The sequence below is a fragment of the Strix aluco genome, chromosome 4 (genome assembly GCF_031877795.1).
Source record: "Strix aluco isolate bStrAlu1 chromosome 4, bStrAlu1.hap1, whole genome shotgun sequence".
In the NCBI taxonomy this organism is placed as follows: Eukaryota; Metazoa; Chordata; class Aves; order Strigiformes; family Strigidae; genus Strix; species Strix aluco.
In genome coordinates, this window is record NC_133934.1 from 88,591,764 (window position 1) to 88,611,117 (window position 19,354).

General features: G+C 57.3%; 1 protein-coding gene across 3 annotated transcripts in view; it reads right to left on the minus strand.

Moving 5' to 3' along the window:
- DGKZ (diacylglycerol kinase zeta) overlaps positions 1-19,354 on the minus strand; it is a 48,086-nt gene that overhangs the window by 22,620 nt on the left and 6,112 nt on the right. For 2 of the 3 annotated variants that reach the window (XM_074824083.1, XM_074824082.1), the window contains exons 1-6: positions 13,433-13,579; positions 4,851-5,664; positions 3,920-4,028; positions 3,165-3,260; positions 2,289-2,366; positions 1,889-1,945 (exon numbers count right to left, since the gene is read on the minus strand). In XM_074824083.1, coding sequence (XP_074680184.1) covers positions 1,889-1,945; positions 2,289-2,366; positions 3,165-3,260; positions 3,920-4,028; positions 4,851-5,647 — 1,137 coding nt within the window. In that variant the 5' untranslated portion in view covers positions 5,648-5,664; positions 13,433-13,579. Of the gene's footprint in view, positions 1-1,888; positions 1,946-2,288; positions 2,367-3,164; positions 3,261-3,919; positions 4,029-4,850; positions 5,665-13,432; positions 13,580-19,354 lie in introns of those variants that run through there. The other variant, XM_074824084.1, reaches the window with a different exon arrangement.

The window sequence follows — 19,354 nt, forward strand, 5'->3', positions numbered from 1 at the left end:
CTGAGAATCACACAAAGCAAACCCAACAAAGAGTGGGCAAGCAGTAGCACGGAGCACTACTTTGGCCATAAATCACATCTCCGCCCCTTAACATCTCTGCCCAGATGCCCCCAGTGCCAGGTAAAAGGGAAACACAGTTTGTGCCCATGAAAGCGCTTGCAGCTAAGCAGCACACAGCCTACCTCCACGTTCCTCGAAGAAAGCAGCAGCCCCAAAGCCCCCCAACTCACCTCGCCCTGCTCTTCACCCCAGGGCAAGTCCTGCCAGCCTGCCTCAGCCCCTGCCCACGGGGAGGGAGCAAGGCTGCTGGCAGGCATCTTCTCCCTGCCTGCAAGCTCACGGTGGGTGAGGGCTGGGACTTGCAGGAGCAATTGTGAGGAGGTCAGAAGTTTTGTCGTGAGGTACGACATTTCCTAAATCCCACCCTCCTCTTCCAGCCCTGGATTGGGAACAGCCTTGCAGGGAGGGCAGCAAAGAGAAGAGGGAGTGCGAGTTCACAGCCCAGGGTGGTAGGGCCCAACAGCCTGATTTTGGGGTCATGATGATGATAGAGGCAGAAACTGGTAGGAGGTTTGGGTCACCTCCAGTATTGCCTGCTCTGTGTGCAGCACACGGGAGAGAACGAAGAATCCCGTTGGCTTTAGCAGACATTAATCGAGTGGGAGCAGAAGGCGGGGGCTATGCCTTGAGCTCAGCTCTGCGTCCCAGCAGGCACATCTAGGGAAAGGACTGACCCTGAAGGGGATCCCTGGCAGCACAAAGGCCAGAAAAGCACCTTTTTAGGAAACAGGAGGGAAGAGCCCTTGGAGGAGCTGAGGAGTATTAGCAAGACAGGATGAAGAAGCAGGGTTTGCGAGAAAAAGAAGGAAAACCAGGGAAGGGGAGGGAGAGAAAATGCGTAGAGGTTGGAAAGGAGGAAAATAGAGACAGAGGAGTGAGCAGAGGCAGAGAGTTGTTAGCAGAGCCCAAACAGTAAGTGAAGGATAAATAAGGGACCTGGGCTAAGAGTGATAGGGGAAAGAGGCATGGCAGGAGAAGCAAAGGAAGAAAGGAAGGTTTAAAGTGATGCTAAAAGCTTCACTTTACCAGGTGATACTGGCATTTCTGAGCAGGCAGCCCTGTGTTTGAGCACCTTTCCCCTACTGTGTCTGCTGTGCCAGCACAAACACGGTATGGGGGCAGCAGCTGTGTTACCAAAATGGCCCACGACAGAGCCACCCACACCCACTCCAGAGCACTGCATGGGCTACACTGGCTCCACGGGCTGGAGGGTGAAGCATGAGGGTTGCTGGGTGCTTCCACCAGCGCAGCTCAGCGGACAGGTCCCAGGCCACCGCTTAAGCCCAGTACATTAAAACATGGGTTAAAGGGGACTGACAGAACCACTGAAGGCATCTTTCACTGCTACCTGGAGTACCTGTGGCACCCAGATCAGGGCTGCATGATAAAGCCAGAAGTGAGCCCATACTGCATCCTTCCAAACTGTGGGAGACTTGGGAACCTGCTGTTTGCCACAGCCTCTATGTGCTTGGGGACCAGCACAGCGGGGCAAAAACTCTCCTGGAAAACACTGTTTGCAGGTTCCCCCCATGCAGAAGCAGGAGTTTTAGGACATGCAAACCAGCAGATGCTCTGCATTTGCTGCCTGCGAGCTCCTCATTCCTCACACCCAGTCTGCGCCACTGCCTTGCAAAGAAACACCCCTTTCCCTGCACCATCCCCTTGGAGCCAGGAGGCAGAACGATGCCTGCACTGTGACGGGCAACATGCTGGCAGCATCTGACGTCTTTGCCACCAAACTGGAAAGGGGAGGGGGCAGATGTGTGATTAATGTGTGATTAATGGCATCATATTAAGATGTGGGCAGCAGCCGAGGCATGTCTCTCACCTCCCGTACGTTCCGGGATCCTGACTCCCTGAAGGAAGGTTTGCAGCGGAAATTTATCTGTAGATTGAACACACATGACAGGAATCGGTAAAACCATCATACCCAAAGGAAACCTCCTGTCGTTTACTCTACTACAGCAGGCCCAGAGCCTCTGCAGATGTTCGGTGCTTGCCACGAAACCCCTCACTTATCTCTGTTACTGAACAAAACGGGGCCTGGGGTCCCAATCGTGTCACTAGATGCTCCTTTTGGTATTGTCTCCTCAGAATACCCCTCTTTGCAATGAGACATTGCGGTTCCCCAATCTCCTTGTGTTTCACTACGCAAAAGGAAGGGCTGCCCAGGAAAAGGCTGTTACAGCTTTGCAAGCCACAGAGAGGGCTTAACAGGCTCTACTCACTTTCTCCAGCTGTTCGATGCAGGGTGTATGCACTACGATCTTGCAGGCTGCACACTTACGCCTGGAGAGAGGTTTTTGCTGGAGGATGAGAAACAGGGAGGAAAAAACATGCATGTGAATAGTAGTGTTCAGAGGCCGGCAAGCTCAGCTTTCCATCACACCTCCTTCATATAGTTCAGAAGGCAGAACAAGTCCTATAGGAAAGTTAGACATAACCTAGACCCCTTGCAAGTGAAGGGATCTAAGCATTGTGCCTAGAGCAGATGCTCTCAAGTCTGGGAGCAGGGAGGTGCTCTCCCGCTGTCCTGTCCCACAGTCCTTGGCCTCTCCCAACACTGCCTGAGAGCAGCACTGAAGCTGGTCTAGGAGGCACCTGCAGGGCTCCCGTGGTAAGTCCCACGGGCAGGCACAGGACGACATCAGTGCTTGTGTCCTGCACCACAAGCAGGACTGAGCCTGCAAGCTGGGAGGGAGGACTGCAGCAACTCCCCCGTAAGATCAGTGCTGCCTGCAGGGTCAGGAGGCAGCAGGCCAGGGTCTCCAGTGCTCACTTTTCTCCTCTATTCATCTATTCTTGAATTCAGATCGTCCCTCTAAGGGTGTGGGATCCCAACAGCCTCTCCTTGGAATATCATCATATCACCTCCGGGTGAGCGGCAGCCCGGCACCAGGTTCCCATTGCAAACTGAGCACCAGTGCTGGCAGAAATTGGGGACACAGAGGTAGGAGGGACACACTCCCCACCCTGGCAGCCCCCCAGACCCCCGCATGTCCCCCAGCAGCAGCAGTGTGGCCTTCACAGTCTCCCTGCAGGGTGGCAGCACAGCCCACATCTGCAGCCCTGGCCGGGGAGGCAGGTGACCCCAGGGGACTCACCAGCAGCTTTGCCATACAGTTCTGCTCCCCAACGTAGCAGAAGTCCCCAGAGACATTGGTCTCGAACCAGATGTGCTCCCCATAGACTGCAGTCTCCTGAAAGACACAAAACACAGTTCTCTGAGAGCACCCCCAGATGGCATTTGAGCCCCTAAAATGCTTTGTGTGAGGGACAAGGTAGTGGACAATGCTGTGGGGGTGGGAAGTTGGAGTTAGGTGTAGGCAAAGAGACAAGATGCACAGAACAACCAGGGCCAACATCTGGACAAACCTCACGAAGCTGCTGCCGTGGCCCACCTGTTGGAAACGAGAAGGCCCCAGGAAACCAACTCTAGTGTCCTGCACAGGGGAGCTGCTTCCATCCCCCCTGAGAGGAGACATCGGGGCAAATTCAATGCAGGGGACTCCTCTGAAACAGCTTCTGTTCTATGACCTCAGGGTGTAGATTAAAGCGAGCTCCTGTCTCTTGGCCCCAGCCCCGGCCCCCAGAAGACCTCGGCTGCCAGGCGCAGACAAGCAGGCAGTGGCGGAGCTGTGCCATCCTCCCAGGAACCACCTGTGCCTGCAACCTCTCCTGGCAGCATCAAAGGGCACTGCCAGCAGCACAGGCACTGGCACCAGCTGGTGGCAACGGTGGAGGCCGTAAATGTGTCAAGGCCGGAGTCACCTGGGAAGCCTCAGCCTGGGAAGAGCCTGCTGTTTCTTGGCCGGGAGCCCATTCCATGCAATGCCCAGCAAAACATGCTACAACTTACGCTCCAGTCCACAGTGCTGCGTATCTGCCTCTCCGAGTCGTTCCTCACGGCTAGCCCAGGGTTTGGCTGGGCTACCATGTGCTGGAGGCTGGACTTGGCAATAGCTTTCCTGGAAGACACAGGAGGGCTGGCTATTAGATCAGGGGAGGAGGAATATGTGCAAAGCACAACCTGCTTCTAGGGTGGATGGTGAGGCTGGAGCAGAAAAGCATCCTCAGGACCAAGTGGCTGGAAATGAGGTGAATCTCCAGCACCACTGGCCAAGAAGCACCTGCTCCTGCGAGGCAGCCCTGTAGGACACAGAGGTGCTGGCCATGTTGCTGACAGCTCAGCTAAAGACACCCTGCACTCAGCAAAAGGCACAGCCTGGGCCTGCTGGGTCAAAGCCCTTGGGGATGAAAGGTCCATTGCAAAAGAGCCTGGGATGCTCCACCAAGCTGTGGTGGTGAGGCTGCCTTTGCAGGGACAACCCAGAGCCTTTACCCCGCAGAGGCTTCCCACAGCTCTCCCTTACCAAGGCACCTCAGCCTGGGGTGTTTTTGAGGACCAGCACAACTGGCCAGAAAAAAAATCAGCTGTTTGTTCGGGGCTAGGGAGCTCCCAGATGTGCTAGGGTGGAGGAAAGGAGCAGCAGAGCCAGCCAGCTGGAGAAAGGGTGCATGTCCAACCCACAATCAGACCTGCCACCTCCCTTCAGCCCCAGGCTGGGAGGAGGGGACGTCTGCAAGCCCCGGGGATGCACCAAGAGCATCAGAGGCAGCACTGGCCAGAGTGGGAGATGCTCAAGGGATTTGAACAGCACTGCAAGACATGGATGGCAGCCAGGGCCAACGGTGCTGAGCCCTTTCCCTCCTTCCCTGCCGAGCCTGGATCTGCACCCATCCTCCCCTTCCTGAAGCATCGCCCGCTTGCACGCCGCCACCATACATACAGCAGCCGGGGGCTCCAGCCATCCGGGGCGGCGTGGCGGGCAGGCTCCAGTCCCAAGCACTCGGGGAGGGTGGCAGAGGGGCACACGGCTCCGGCCACCGCCACGCAGCGCTGGGCCAGCAGCCGCGGGTGGCCGGAGGGGAGCAGCCCAAGCCGGGGGACATCGCTGGAGCGCCGGCGCTGGCTGAGGCGGCGGTAGCGGCCCGGCAAGCCGTAGACGGCCCGGCCGTACATGAACTCGGTGGGCAGGCGGTGGGAGGAGGCACGCCGCAGGCAGCGGGGGCCCCGCGACAGCAGCCCAGCCTGGAGCGGCCGCAGCCGGGGCAGCATGGCCAGCCACCTCTCCTCGGCCCACCACTCACGCCGTCCCCGCTCGGCTCCCGCTGATGCGCTGACCCCGCCATCCTCCGGAGACTCGGATCCGGAGCTGTCGGTGCAGGGCACCCCGTCCCCCTCCTCTCCGGCAGGGATGAGGCTGGCCAAGAGGATGGAGGGACCCACCAGGTGGGCATCGATGGCTCGCACCCGGCCCCCGCGCTTCGTCTGCACAGCGAACCTGGGGCTGAGACAGGGTGGCATGGTGCTGGAGCGGCGGCGGGGGCCGGGGTCAGGGCGCCGAGGCAGGCACAGGCAGGAGAGGGCTGGCAGCGGGGCTCCCAAGCCATGGCGGCGCTGGGCCAGCGAGACGGAGGGCAGCCCAGCCTGGGAGCGTCGCCTGGCCTTGCCTGTGGGCACAGCCACCATGCTGGCACGCCGCAGCCCCTTCCTCCCAAAGTGACGCCTGAAAAAGGTTTCCATCACACACCGGATGGTGGCTGTTAACACAGAGACCAGGAATTAAATAGGGTCCCCTGTGAGTCTCCGGGTGGGCTGTGGGGGTCAGGGCAGCGGGATGGCAGGGGACAGAAGGCAGGAGTGAGGAGAGGGGGACACGGTGATGTCACCCGGGGCACGTGGCAGGGCTGGGACCCGCTTGCTGGGTAGACACACTGCTGGGGCTCCTGCTCCCCACAGCTCCCCAACTCCTTGAGCTTCACGGCTCAGCCTAGGGTGCTGCAATGGCAGGGCAGGTGTCACTGCCTGGCTGGGACCCTCCGCATCCCCTGCGCACTGCTGTGGGATCGGCAGAGCCCCTGCACCCCGAGGTGACCATCAGCCCTGGCAACTACCCCCACCACACTCCTGGTGCTGCTGGTCTACCTGTTTCCCCATGGGAACTGCTCTGGCTAAGCACCAGCCCCACCAAATTTGCAGCAAATGGAAACTGAATCCTAAAGAAAAAAACAACTAGGCAAGTAAAATCAGGGCAGGCAGATTTGGTAAAAGCTGGCTGGGAGAGCTGGAGGCTGGGAGAATGGAGGAGGGCTAGGAAAATCACCCCAGCAGTCCTGTGCAAAACTTCCCTCTCCTGGTCAAAAGAGCTTTACTGGGGCTCTCGAGCTTTCCCTGCCCAGCCCTCAAAGCTTGACAGGCTGCCCAGACACTGCAGCAGTCCATGGAAAGCCCTGGGCCACAGGTGGAAGGTGCTGCAGCAATTTCAGCGCTGGTGGCTCAGCATGCAAAGGCTGGAGTTGGAAGGGGCTGAATCTGGCTGGCTCCAGCGCTCCCCTCCTCCAGAGCTAGTGCTTCGCTTCCCACCCTCCAGCTGCCGGCTCTCTTCAGCCACTAAATAGAGAGGATTTATTTGAGAACAACTCAAAAAACCCCACCAAGACCCACAGTTTGAGAGAAGTAACCTTCTGGCTCTTCAATTGCTTCCAAAGCAGGACACTCCAGATCATGCCAGCCTGCAGGCACACACAAGCCACCACCACCACTCTCAACAATCTCCACACTGTACAAAGCGGCGCCTCAACCCATCACGGGAGTATGGGCATGCTGCCCACCACTGCACTAAGACTAGCATCTGCTTCACTTGCTTCTTCCTTCCTCCCTTCTCATGCTCTTTTACACACTCACTTGCAGGTCATCAATATCAGAGGACCTTCAGGAGAACACCCTGGCCCAAACCTCCACTGCCCCAAGGTCCACACAAACAGACAAATTTGTCAGAAGCTTCCCTTTTCGTTTGGGAAATGCACGTAAGATGGGACATATGTGTTATTTTCTGGGCCACAAACTGGAGCTTTTGTTTAGTGCTTGTACCACAAGCAACCCATTGGGCTGTACCTCTATGTCTTTTAGATGAGTACAAAGCTGAGCTTGTATTTTTGGAGAAGGCCAGGCTTGGTTTGGACTCCTCCAGCCTGGTAGGCAAGGAAGCCAGCTCTTTAGTATCTACAGTCTCATTGCTATGCCTGTACTCAGTAACACAGCACAAGGAGGGAAGGAAGGGCAGCAATGCCCTCCAGAGAGCAGCGTCAGGGCAGCTAAAGCCTGGTTGAACTGAAAGCTACCTCCTCAGAGGGATTTCTCAAGTCCCATCACAGCAAACAGTGCAGGTACTTGGTCACCAGCAGGTTAACTATCACACCACCGAGGCACGTGCAGCTTTGCAGAGGGCGAAAGCACCTTTTGCTGCTCACCCAGCTTCCAGCCTGTCCCCGACACTGCAGTGCTCCATTCCTGTCCCTTCTGCCCATCCTCTGCAGGACAATGCACAGTAAATTTAATACCAATAGGTGTTAAAAATTGTCTGAATGAATAAAATGTTAAAAAAACCAAGACAGAACACTGCCTGGGTGCGGCACACTGCAGCAGAGCCTTTTTGGTCGGCTTTAGCTGCTGGGGGAGATGTACTGTCCGGCTACAGCCCGAATGGGCTGAACGGATGCTCCCTCCTGCCCCAGATATTTCACCAGCAAGAAGCCTCTGTAGTGCTTGCTGAGCTGCTGCTATGGGCAGGAAGATCTCTCAACACAGTTTCCTTCCTTTTTGCACCACAGTCTTATGAGGAAATCTGCTAGAACAACCTTGGCTTGACATTTATGTTTGGGTACTAGCTGATTACGGCCCTTTTTATCTTCAGGCACATGGACTCATATTCCAGCCACCAGTGGTGAAGGTTATTACTGGGCAACCATCTGACAGCCCACAACAGCAGCACGTGGCAGCTCAGATACGATGGGTGAAGATAGCCCCATCTCTCACAACTTACTTTCAATCTGAGCTCCAAACAGTGTATTGCAGGTGTTGAGAGCTGCCGCTGTCAGAGCAGATGGACAGACTGCCGGGGGTGCCCAGGCTTGATGTGCATCAGCAGAGCTGCGTGCAGAGCAGCCGGGGAACCATGCACTGGGCGGAGAAGAGCCAAGCCCTGGAAGACCCTGGCCTAACACCATCACATCTTGGGAATCTCCACTGTTTGTCAGAGACAAGACAGAGAAGAGCTGGCACCTGTGGCTGCTTTGCAGACTGCATGGCTCAGCTCAGTTAGGTAGGGAGGCTGGACAGAGGCAGCCTGGCATTTGCAGAGTGGGAAAGGAAGTACTGCTGCACGCACTAGGACATCGACTTACGAGCAGCTATACACTATCATTTCAATCTCTGTCTGTGAATGAGGAAGAAGACAGCAGCTCTGGTCTGCTCATGATCTGCAATCAGAGCTTTTGGGAGGTGTTTTGTTTCTAACCAGACCCCTCAGAAGTCCTCAGCCTCCTGTGCTCCCTGCCTGGCATCGGTGGGCAGAAATGCTGCTGAAGCAGGAACATGTCCCGGAGTACAGGCAGGCACCAGCGCTGTCCTCAAGAGCTGGGGGAGGAGGGGGCTGCTACAGCAAGCTCTCTGGGCACTCAGAGCAAGCTGCAATCTCTTACTCTGAGGACAGAGCTAACCTCAGTGGCAGGACCTAAATGTCCTTGGAAAGTCGAGCAGGGATCTAAGAGGAAAAACTTGCATCTTGTTACTTCAGTGGACAGAGAGCTCGCAGACTGGCTGATGAGGAGATCCTGCTCTCTGGACAGCCAGCAGCCATCCCTCCGGCGGTGGTGATAGCTCCAAAACCAGACAGGCTGACTCCTAGGGCTAAACACGCAGTGTCCCTCAAGGCATAGGGTCTGCCCATGTCAGGAGAAGCTTCTTGATATTCAGCTCTATTATTCTGCTTTGCTTCACTAGCCTCAAGCAAACTCCCACATACCATACTGAACAGGCCCTCTGTGCCCTTAGACACGTAGGGGGATGCTGCGCCATACACCTGCTTGGCCCTTCCTCTACATTATTATTCCCTCTATCCCTCCAGCAGCCTGGTCTACTCCTGCCAGCACCCAGAAGCAAGGGAGATTCCAGGTTACCTTCATACAGTGCCAAATCTGGCACCCCTCTCCTGGCACCAAGGGTGGCAAGAGGACCCTACTGCAGGACACCGCTGGCAGCACAATGCACAAGCCTTGAGCCCTAGAGAAGTCTGGACTTGAAAAACACCATCAACTTCTCCCGACCTTTCAGCAAACCTCCAGTTAGTTGACTGGAAAGCATTTTTTCCAACCACAGGGCTACAGCAAGGGAAACGAGTCTGAGAGTTTTGTCCTGCTCCATGACGAGCTCTGTGACGAGCGCCCATCCTGATGGCAGCTGGCTGTGTCCCAGCTTGCTGTGGGTGCTGGGGAGCTGCTGCAGCACTGGAGCTGGCAGTGTGCAAGCAGGAGCCCGTTTCAGTTTACAAGCTGTCTTCCCCTGCCAGGGATGCTTGACTCGCACAGCTCAACCACAGGGAAAGTGTAAGTGTTATTAATAGCCACCCCTGCGTGACACCAAGATCTCCTGGGCTTCTGCCTCTCTGTCTCCTCCCTGCCAGGACACCAGAGGGACTGAGAGACAAGAGCCCAGGCGCCCATCCAGGGAGCTGCTGCTCATTCCCGCCCCACTGATATACCATCGCTTGCCTTCAGCCTCCATTTCCATCACAAGCTCACACCACCCCTCACTTCAGCGCTCTGACAATCTTCCCATGTATGCTGCCGTCTCCACACCACCCCTGCCCAGATCCTGTCCCCACTCTTCTGTCCTGCTCCTGGCCATCAGTCAATGACCTCTCCTCTCCCTCGGGCTCCCCCACCAGCCCTCTCTGACACGCCACAAAGAGCAACCTGCACAGATGAGGTCTGCTGAGGAAGCTGCCCCCATGCCAGATGTGAAGGGAGCACGCTGGTCAAGGTGTGGTGCAGCCCTCAGGGCTTTGGTTGTGGTGAAGTGAGTAGTGATCAGCAAGTTTCCAAATCACGCAGTTTGTTTCTACCCAAAATTTCCATTCCAGATGTAATCTCTCCTACATCACCGAATAAAACAAGAGTCAGGAGCTGCCCCATGCTGGGTCCAGCACAAGCAAGGAGATGCGGCTCCCCCCAGCACAGGGAAGCTCTGTCAAAACCACAAACCTTTCAAAGCATCGCGAGGGGTGAGCTATGGGCTGTGCTTACCTTCTATTTTAGGATTCATTCATTTGATCTACTGCAACAAGTGCCACTGCCCACATGGGCCACAGCACCTCACTCCCAGGCTCCTGACCTGCCAGAGCATGGCATTCCCAGGGCAAACCGTGGCCAAGGACATCCTCAGTTGTCCCATCACCCTCATACTGTGGAGGAGGAGATTACTGCTGCAACCTTAAGGTTGTTCCTCCAGGCTGCAGAAGGCACTTTCTGGTCCTTGCAGGGCACTCAGAGGTTCCCACCTATCTCTCAGCAAGGTCCAGGGTTGATCCAGGGGACCTCAGACCTCTCTCCTAGTGAGAGAGCTTAGAAACAGGCCAGTGGTCACAGGCATGCAGCTTGCCCTCCTCCCAGCCCTGAGGTCTCCACACATGTGGCCCCAGCTCCCCTCTCTGCAGGGAGGCCCCTGCCAGGGCTACTGAGCCCAGACAGTGAGACCAAGGCACCTCTCGCTACACCTAAGGGCTTTACTAACTTGCTCAGAAGCCTGTCAGTGCTGCTGGGCACTCTGGTTGACCAACCCGGAGGCCCCAGGACTGACTGCACTGCTTCACAAGGGATGGGCAGCAACGTCAGTCTGGCCTCTTTGTACCCATCTTGCACGCGGCCAAGCAAAAGCACAAGGCTCAGCCTCCTGCTCTCACACATGCATGCCTCTGCTCCACAGTCTTGCAGCAGCTCCAGTGCACGGACCTGATGCAAATACCCTGACGTACCCCAGACATGAAAGGGCGATGAGATCCCTGCACAAGATGGCCAGAAGGAAAACTCGCCCAAGGGCTTTATTTCAGGGGACTTTCAGAGGACTTTCAGGGCACACCCCAGGGTAGCAGCAACAGCTCAGCATCACCAGTTCAGCATCACTTCTGACTGTGTGTGCCCTGGGCAGACCAACACACAGTCCACACCAGGGATGAGACACAGCCACTAACTTTAACCTCGCACCATTTCCTGGGGATTCACACTCCGTCGGGAGCTGGGGATGCCCACGGAGGAGATGCAGTCTCTAAGCCACCTTCTTTGAACCAGCAAGGCAGGGGGACAGATGCAGGGACAGGCACCAGCAGCTCCTTGCAGGGGGCTGAGGCAAGACAAAGAAACAAAACACTGTGGCTTTGCAGCTTGTTATGGGAGGCTTCTCCAAGGGGCAAAGCCAGGTGGAAGGAACTGCCCAGGGCCACGCAGGGACCTGAGTGCTGTCCCCACCTCAACCAAAGCAAGGCAAAAGAGATCGGTCATCCCACCCTCCTGCCTGCCCCTTCGCAACAAAATGCTCTCAGGTTTGGTTTGCTGGGAGTACAGGGGCTGGGAGCAGAAGGGCCTGAGACTTTTTTACAGTGCCTAGCATAACCCCACATACTTCTGGTGGCAGGTCCATCTTGGCAGGCCTCTCCTCAAGCTCTGCACAATGCCATGGTGCCACCTCCCCTTCACTGCCTTCTCAGGGCGAACTTGAGATGTGCTTTGAGGCACATCTGCCAGACTACTTCAGACCCTCCACTTACACTTCATAAAGTCAGGAGTTTGCCAGCCCTAAGGCTCAGAGTAATGTTCCCATTACAACAACATGATTTCCTTCCCAAAATCCATGGAAGACAGTGTTTTGTCTTAATTTAAACTAAAGCTGTTTCCTTGGAGGCTCCTGGGCTGACTCTGGGCATTCATATTCCTTGACAACTTTCCACCATCATAACATTATGAAATTTATTTGCCACTACAGTAAATAATCTGCCTCCTGGTTATCAAGAAACCTGACAGCCCTGATTTAAACAATCTGTCGCTGTGTTTGGCTGGGGAGCCAAACGGCAAGACTGACGGCCTCAGGCAGCGAATTAATCCAGGATGAAACTCAAAGGGTGAGCAACCACCACAGCGTGCTGGGGCCAGGCAGAGCAGGGGTCGGGGGAGAGGCCGGCCATGCAGTTTCTATTTTGGTCTCATCAGCAGGATCAGGCTGGGAAGGACTTTGAGAGTTTCTTCTCTCTCTCTGAGCTCCCTTTGCAGAGCGACACGCATGAAGCAAAGCGGCGGGGGGCTCTGCAGGGCACCCCGGCACTTTGGGTGCCCAGCCCATGGTTTCTTTACCAGATTCCCACCGTCCTCCCCAGGGCTGGTCCCTCCTTCCCTACGCACAGCTCTGTGCCTCCGTTAGAGGAGGGACACACTATTTAAAGGGAGACCAGTCCCACAGCCCAGCTGTTCGATCCAAACTCCCCAAGCAGCCCCAGAGTTTTCCCTCTGGATGTGGGGACGATATCCGGGCATGGTGCCATGCTGGGCAGGGCAACATGCAGCATCTGCCCAGGGTAGCAGCCCCAGGGGGAAGGTGATGAACCCTGCATAAAGATAAAGCTGCAGTGTGGCAGACGCAGAGCACAGGCAGCGTTTCCCAGGGCTGGGAAGTCTTTGGACCTCCCAAAGGCATGCAAAGACCTCTGCACCTCCCAAAGCAAACCAGATTGAGCCTCAGGCGCTCAGCCACAGGAACGATAACAGAAAGATGGGAGCGGCACGCACCCCTCCAGCCCACGGCAGGGATCAGGAAGGCCACCCCACTACTTCCCGCAGAAGCAGGGCGCCTCACTGCCACCAGCACCAGCAGAGACACCAGGTGCCCACAAGTCTGTCCTGCTTCCCTAAGCCAGCCCAGGGCAAAGTGACCAGGGTCTGGGGGTCCCGGCACGACACAGGTTGGCTCCCCGCGCCACTGTCCTCTGCCACCTGCAGATTTCCCACTGCCATCCCCATGCCACACAGGCTGGCAGGGTGCAGCCCGTGCTGTAACGGGCAGCAGGCTGGGTGGCTGGAAACGCACCTCTGGCAGGGAAACACCCTGCCCTCCTTCCAAAGGGGAAACAACAGCCAAGTGCCACCAAGTGCCATGGCAGCTGTGTTTTACAGAGCCCCTGCCTTGGCCCCAGGGACCGCTCGTAGCCCTACAGGCTCGCTCCAGCCTCCAGGAGCAAACACAGCTCAGCAGGAGCAAGGTTGAGTGTCTCAGGGATGACTCCAGGGTCTGCTTGCCCCTGCCTTTCCCCAGCGGGGTGAGACCCAATTCCTGCTCAGAACATACCCACGAACTAAGGGCTGGCTCCCCCGGCCCCCTCCCATCCCCCACCCAGCACAAACAAAAGCAGTAAAACATGGGGGGACGAGGAGGAGGAGGAGGAGGAGGAGGAGAGAAGGGGAGAGCGTGGGGAAAAGCTCCCGTGACCTGATCCAGAGCGGCGTGGGGGTTCCTGCAGGTGCCGAGCGGGTGGCGGTGGCCGCGCAGCAGCGGCGGGCCAGCCCTCCCCAACCAAGTCCTAGTTTGGAGAGCAAGCGCTCAGCTTCTCCCTCCGCCTCCTCCCAGCGCTGCAAACCCTGACAGCGCTCGTTAAAATAACCAACTGCACTTCCTCTCCGAGCAGCCCCGAGGCCAGCTCGCCCCTGACCGGAGGCGCATGCACCAGAGGGGGCCCACAAAGTGAGGGGGTTCCCCCCCTCCTCCAGCATCCAGCTGCCCTCCGAGCACCCCGCTGTAGCTGGAGGATGCCCCACCGCTTCCCTCTGAGCGGCAAGTGGATGATAAGGGGAGGAACCCACCGAGGAGGCGATTCTCTCCCGCCTCCTTGGGACCTCGATAAAGGGGTTTGCACAGCTTGATGAGAGCCGAAGCACCTGCCGTGGAGAGCCTGTGCTCGTGCACAGGAGTAACTTACTCCTGAGTTACAGACAGTGTCTGGTCCAGGCAGGCTCCAGAGATGTCTCAGGAGCTTTTTACTTGCCCTTGTTGCAGCAAACCACCTATGGGACGTCTCGCAGCCAGGCTGGGGACTTTCCCGTCACGCTTCGCCGCTATCCGGGTCCCCCAGCTGCCCCCAGGGACCTGCTCTGGGCTAAACACAACCCAGATCCCTTTCAGGGCCATGAAACCCAACTCTGTTTTGGCCTTTGCAGAGAGGGGAGGGGGAGTCACGCCGAAAGCCAGCTTGCTCCACAATGCCTGCACGGGCGTGAGTCACCAGCTATTGTTATTTTGGTCATTCACCCGGCCGTGGGAGCCGATAGCCATGCACGTGGCCGTAGTGAGTCAGCGCGGGTGGCCGCAGCTGGGACCTTGTCCTTTCACACCCTGCCTCCTCCTGCTTGCCCCTTCCCCTTGCCTACATGTCATGGCTAAAATTAGACAGAGAGCTCTTCTCTGTGTGTAGGAGCGTGTGTGAATTTGGACCGTGCCCAGTGCTCCTTGGGGCCTGGAGAGAAACTACAGTAAAACAATCACAACAAAACATCAGGGGAGGTTGCTGCCAGCGTGGCAAAGGCGGCCAGCTGCCTTCCCCGATGGGTATCTTGAAAGCAGTTCACAGGAAACCATTAACCAGAGGGGAGCCAGGCCCGAAGGTTGAGTTACCACCACCGCCACCGTCACAGCAGAAGGAGCAAGTGGCCTTTGCAAAGCGTCAGGAGCCGGTGGTGGGCGAGGACACATGAGCAAACCTCTCCAGCACCAAAGCTGCTGCATTTGGCTCTTTTCTCACAGTGCCAGAGGGGAAGGGGAGCTGGAGATGCACAGGGCAGGCAGGAGGATTTGTTCACCCCTGCTCAGCCCTCTCTGCCCTCAAACGCGGCAGCTGCTGAAGGATGGAGAGCTCTGCCCCTTTCCCTACACAGTGTACAAGTCCTTCGGACTTCCCTTCCCAGTTCCAGGAAAGGGCCACCTGCCACTAGCAGCTGAGCAGGTCCCTGCGTCCTCACAGCCCCAGGGTGGCCACGGTGCTGGCTGTGACCACAGGAGGAGGAGAGGCTGTGGAAGGGCCCCTAGGAACAGTCCCCAGTCCATCGCTGTTATGACCCACCTACTGGGACTGGCAGGAAGTTTTATCAAAGAGGAGATTTAAATTGCGCTGTAACAGCAGCTGTGTTTGGCTACCAAAGTAGCCCCAGCCCCATCTCCAGCCCAGGCAGCTTCTCTCCAGCTGCCCCATGCCCACCCCACTCTCCCTGTCCCCTGCGGTCTGTGCACAGCAGAGACCCCTGCTGACATTGCCTGCTGCTCCTCACCCCCTCCACAGAAATGGAAACAGACCAGAGGGATGCCCAGGGTGGATTCTAGCTGGACCCAAAATGCTTCCATATCAAGCAGACCAGTAAGAAACCAGGTCACTGGTTCTCCAAGTCCCTTTCCCTGGAGGCAGGGGGAGCAGGAAGCCCAAGGACATTCTCCTCAAGGCAGCCAGGCAAACCTTCCTGCTGCCATTCTCCTCCTTCTCCCCATGACTTACTAAGCCCCCACCCTGCAAACACGCACGCAGGCGAATGGGCGGCAAGGGAGACCTTTAGCATCCCGTGCAGCTGTCACAGGTTTCAGTCTGCTGTGTTCAAGCAGAAACCACCACTCTGAGCTGAGAGGCTCCCCAGCCCCACGCAGCCCTGAGTAAGGCTTTCCAGGCGAGGTGAGCCCGGTCCCACGCACCTGAAACCACACAAGTGGCAGCCCCTGCAGGTGTCTGCGAGGGGAAAACTGCTCAGCATCCCCAAGAAACCCAGTCCCCAACGATCTCCCCCCACCCCCCTCCAAGCCTGAGGCTAAGACAGGAAAGACACCTCCTCTTTCTGCGTCCCAAGGCTTCAGCGTGACCCCATGACTAAGCAAAGCACATGCCGATTTTGCCACCCGAAAGGCCTTTGTTGGTTTAACTGTGACCCTGCTTACTGATATCAAGTCTAATCTTTGGTTTCACTTTTTCATCTTGTGGCAGCGAGCTACCAAGTCTTTTTCTCCCCCACCTCATGTCAGAATTAAAGTAACTCCTTTTAGTGATGTTAAATCTATCACTTCTTGGTTCTGCTAAATGTCAGCTTGTCCCTCTGCTACAAACAGGAGGGCAGGAGGAGAAGTTGATTTTTTTTTTTCTCCTCCACCCTTTTTGTTCTAAACGCCTTCAGCATATCTGCTCTTATGTGCTTCCTTTTCTTCTCTCATCCTAACATCCCCACGCCTGCCAGTTTCTACAGCCTCACCGACAGGCTCTTTTCTCCCACTATCCTTTGGAGAGGAGATCCTAGGGGAAGAGGTGCTGCCGATGCAGAGTTCACCACTCTCCCCTTTCCTGGCACAGGCTAACAGTTTACCACAGACTAGTAGCACAGGGCTGCCTCACTCTGCTCCCCGAGTTTCTCTGCTCCCACTCCCACAGGGTGACACCGGGTGCTCCGGAGACCACCGGAGTGCGGGGAGCAACCCAGGCTCCAGGTGCAGAGGTCGGGTGGGTGCTGTCGTGCGGCTCCAAGTGCTACCAGGACATGCAGACCCGTGCAGTGGCGAGCTGGCTAACAGCTGCCTTGGCTGGAAGTTTGCCTCTGAGCATCAGCCAGCCCGCAGCAGCAGCTGACAAGTTCAAGCCAGCAAGCTGACTGGCCACTTCACCCACGGCAGCACAAAAAAAAACTCCACGCGGACACTTTGCAAAGCCTTCCATTGCAGAAGAGAGGAAAGCAAAAACAGGAGTGAGGAGACAAGGTCAGTGACCCTGCAGAGGGGACATGCCACAACACTCAGCTGAAGCAAGCCAGGGAGAAAGGGCTGGGGTTGCACAGCAGAGCACAGAAGAGCTCTGAAGAGCGACCGTGCCCTCTGGTGTTCAACCCACGGCACTTTGGGCTTCTCCAAAACCCAACTGCCTCCCCAAAACCCATGCACCTCCCCTCTGCAGAGCACTAACCCACATGCTGCCTCTTGCCCCCGACACCTCCAACCACGGGACTCCCAAGCGGCACTGGGACACAAGAATCTCGTGTCTACAAGGTCAGGCAAGCTGAAGACTGAGCAGGAAACTTGGAAAGGCCCAGGATGCTGTGCAGATGGGGCGATACCTAGAGAATCCATTCAGCAGAAGCCTGGAAGCAGCAGTCCTCAGCGGGGGTCTTCCACCGCAGCGCTTCTGCGCAGCACTTGCACAAGCACAGTCAAATCCTGACCAGGCTGATGTGCTGCTCCACAAAGACTGTGGCATAGGGAGCCTGGGAACAGGGCCTGGGACTTGTCCCTACCTCCACATGTCCTTGGGAGTGCTCGTGAGCCCCCATGGCTAGCCTAGGTATTGGCTCCCACACAACAACTACATCCCAGCAATCGTGACTGCATCCCAGGCCCTGGTTTCCCACCATGTCTGGCAGCCCCAGCCCTACTGAACTTCAGGTTGCTTCAGCCATTTGGCTAAACCACCACCCTCTCAGCATTGTCACTGTAGGTCTTCAAAGCGCTCAGCATGCACAGGGTCTAGGTGCTACAGCCCTCATGCCCGCAATGGCTAGGACATGAAGGAGGAAGACCTCAAATGACCTTCACCCCAAACACCAGCAGAACGGGGGCTGCCACGTTAGCTGATGAAAGTCCGGCAGCGAGCTGCCCTCTAGAACAAGGTTAGTGACACAGGCAGCAGGCAGGCAGCCTGGCTTTTGGCGACCTTGGTTAGTGCAGACACAAGAGGGTGACGTGGGGTGAGACGTGGGTGGAAGGGAGAAGAGCTCTTGAGCAGAAACGCTGTGGCAGCTGCTGGGACTGCAGAGCCTGTGCAAGCCAATAAAAATACCACATACTTATACACCGCCGGCCGGTGCTTTATCCTCCTGGATCCCCATCGGCCGGGCTGGCTGCCCTGGAGACAAGGGAAGACACCTTTGTGGGGCAGGTGGAGTCTAGGGACACAAAGAGAGTGGTCAGCAAGCCCTCCCCATAAACACGCCTGGTCACCTGGCACACAGCTGTGCTGCCCTGGTGCCATCCCTCCACCCCACATGCTCTCCCCATCAGCCTTGGCATTTGCAGAGCCCAGGGGCCCTGACAGCACCCACACCATCACCCCTGCTGTCAACCATGGAGGTCAATGTAGGCAACATGCCCATGGAGCTGGGGTCAGCACGGCTGTTTGTCTTTTCGGAGCCAGTCTACAAACACCAAGCACCATGCTCCAGCTTCTGGGATGCTAATCCAGCCCAGTCCAGAGTCACCTCCAGCCCGACCCAGATGGCTGCAAGAGCCTAAGGGTGCCCAGCCTTGCACCTCCATGGGGTGCACGGCTCAGGGACTGGGGCCAGGCTGGCACAGAAAGGGAGCCCTGTTTCCCTCCCTGCCCCCCCGCACCAGCCCGGCTCCTGGCAGCTTTCACCTCGACCGCTGGGTCTGGGCATGGATTTGAATTTCAAATAAATTGTGAAGGCACTCACCAAGCCTCGCACGGAGAGGCATTGTTTGGGCAGGGCAGGGCAGCTTCCCTGCTCCTAACCCTCTGGCCCCTGCGTGTGGGCACTGAGCCCTGGGAGCCCCAACCCACCGCCAGCCAGGGCCTGGGGAGCAAAGCTCTTGGTGACCCAGCACAGAGGGGGAGCACCTTTCTTGGGAGCCCTCCAACACCCACCCCCACCACATCTGCTTCCTCTATTGTTCAAATGACAACAAAGCTTGCGGGTGGGTGACACCGTTGCTCAAACCCAGGCGGGGGTCCTCACCCGCATCCTCTGCTGGAGCATCTCCTGGCCCCAGGCCAACCCAGAGCCCAGCTGGGAGCCGTAATGGGGGTGCCACCGACTGCACCCCCTGGGAGCTCTCATGAGATGGAAGTCCCCGCCACCTCTTAATCCCACCATCTGCCAGCATCCAATGGGCACAAAATCCCTGCAGAAAACACCACACACCCCCCCGCCACATTTCAGCAGCAGCAGCTGCCAGGCGCCTGCCACCAGAGTGCCCCACGCCACATCCCCTTGCGTGGTGACCTCAGGCTTGGGTGGTAAGAGGCTTAGCACTGGATCCAAGCAGCTCCCAGCCAGGCCTGGGGTGGCAAGGCAGGACGAGATACAGATAATCTGATTGAGAGGGAACTTTCACACAGAGGGGCCGGCACATGGCCAGCTGCATGCCCCCCTCAATCCCTCTCCAGGCTGGCTACGGGCCATGCCCAGAGGCCAGGAGCTCAGGAGGAGGCTCCGAGCTGCCTTAGGTACTTCTACCCTCTGACTCTCCTCATCCTGCCAGTGAGCCCTGCCCCAGAGAGGAGGTGGGACCCCCCCAGTCAGGGGGGAGCGGGCAGGAAGGAGTCCTGCCGCTCTCCAGATCCAGATCCGCACCTGGGTAAGGGAGGGACGGACTGTTCTG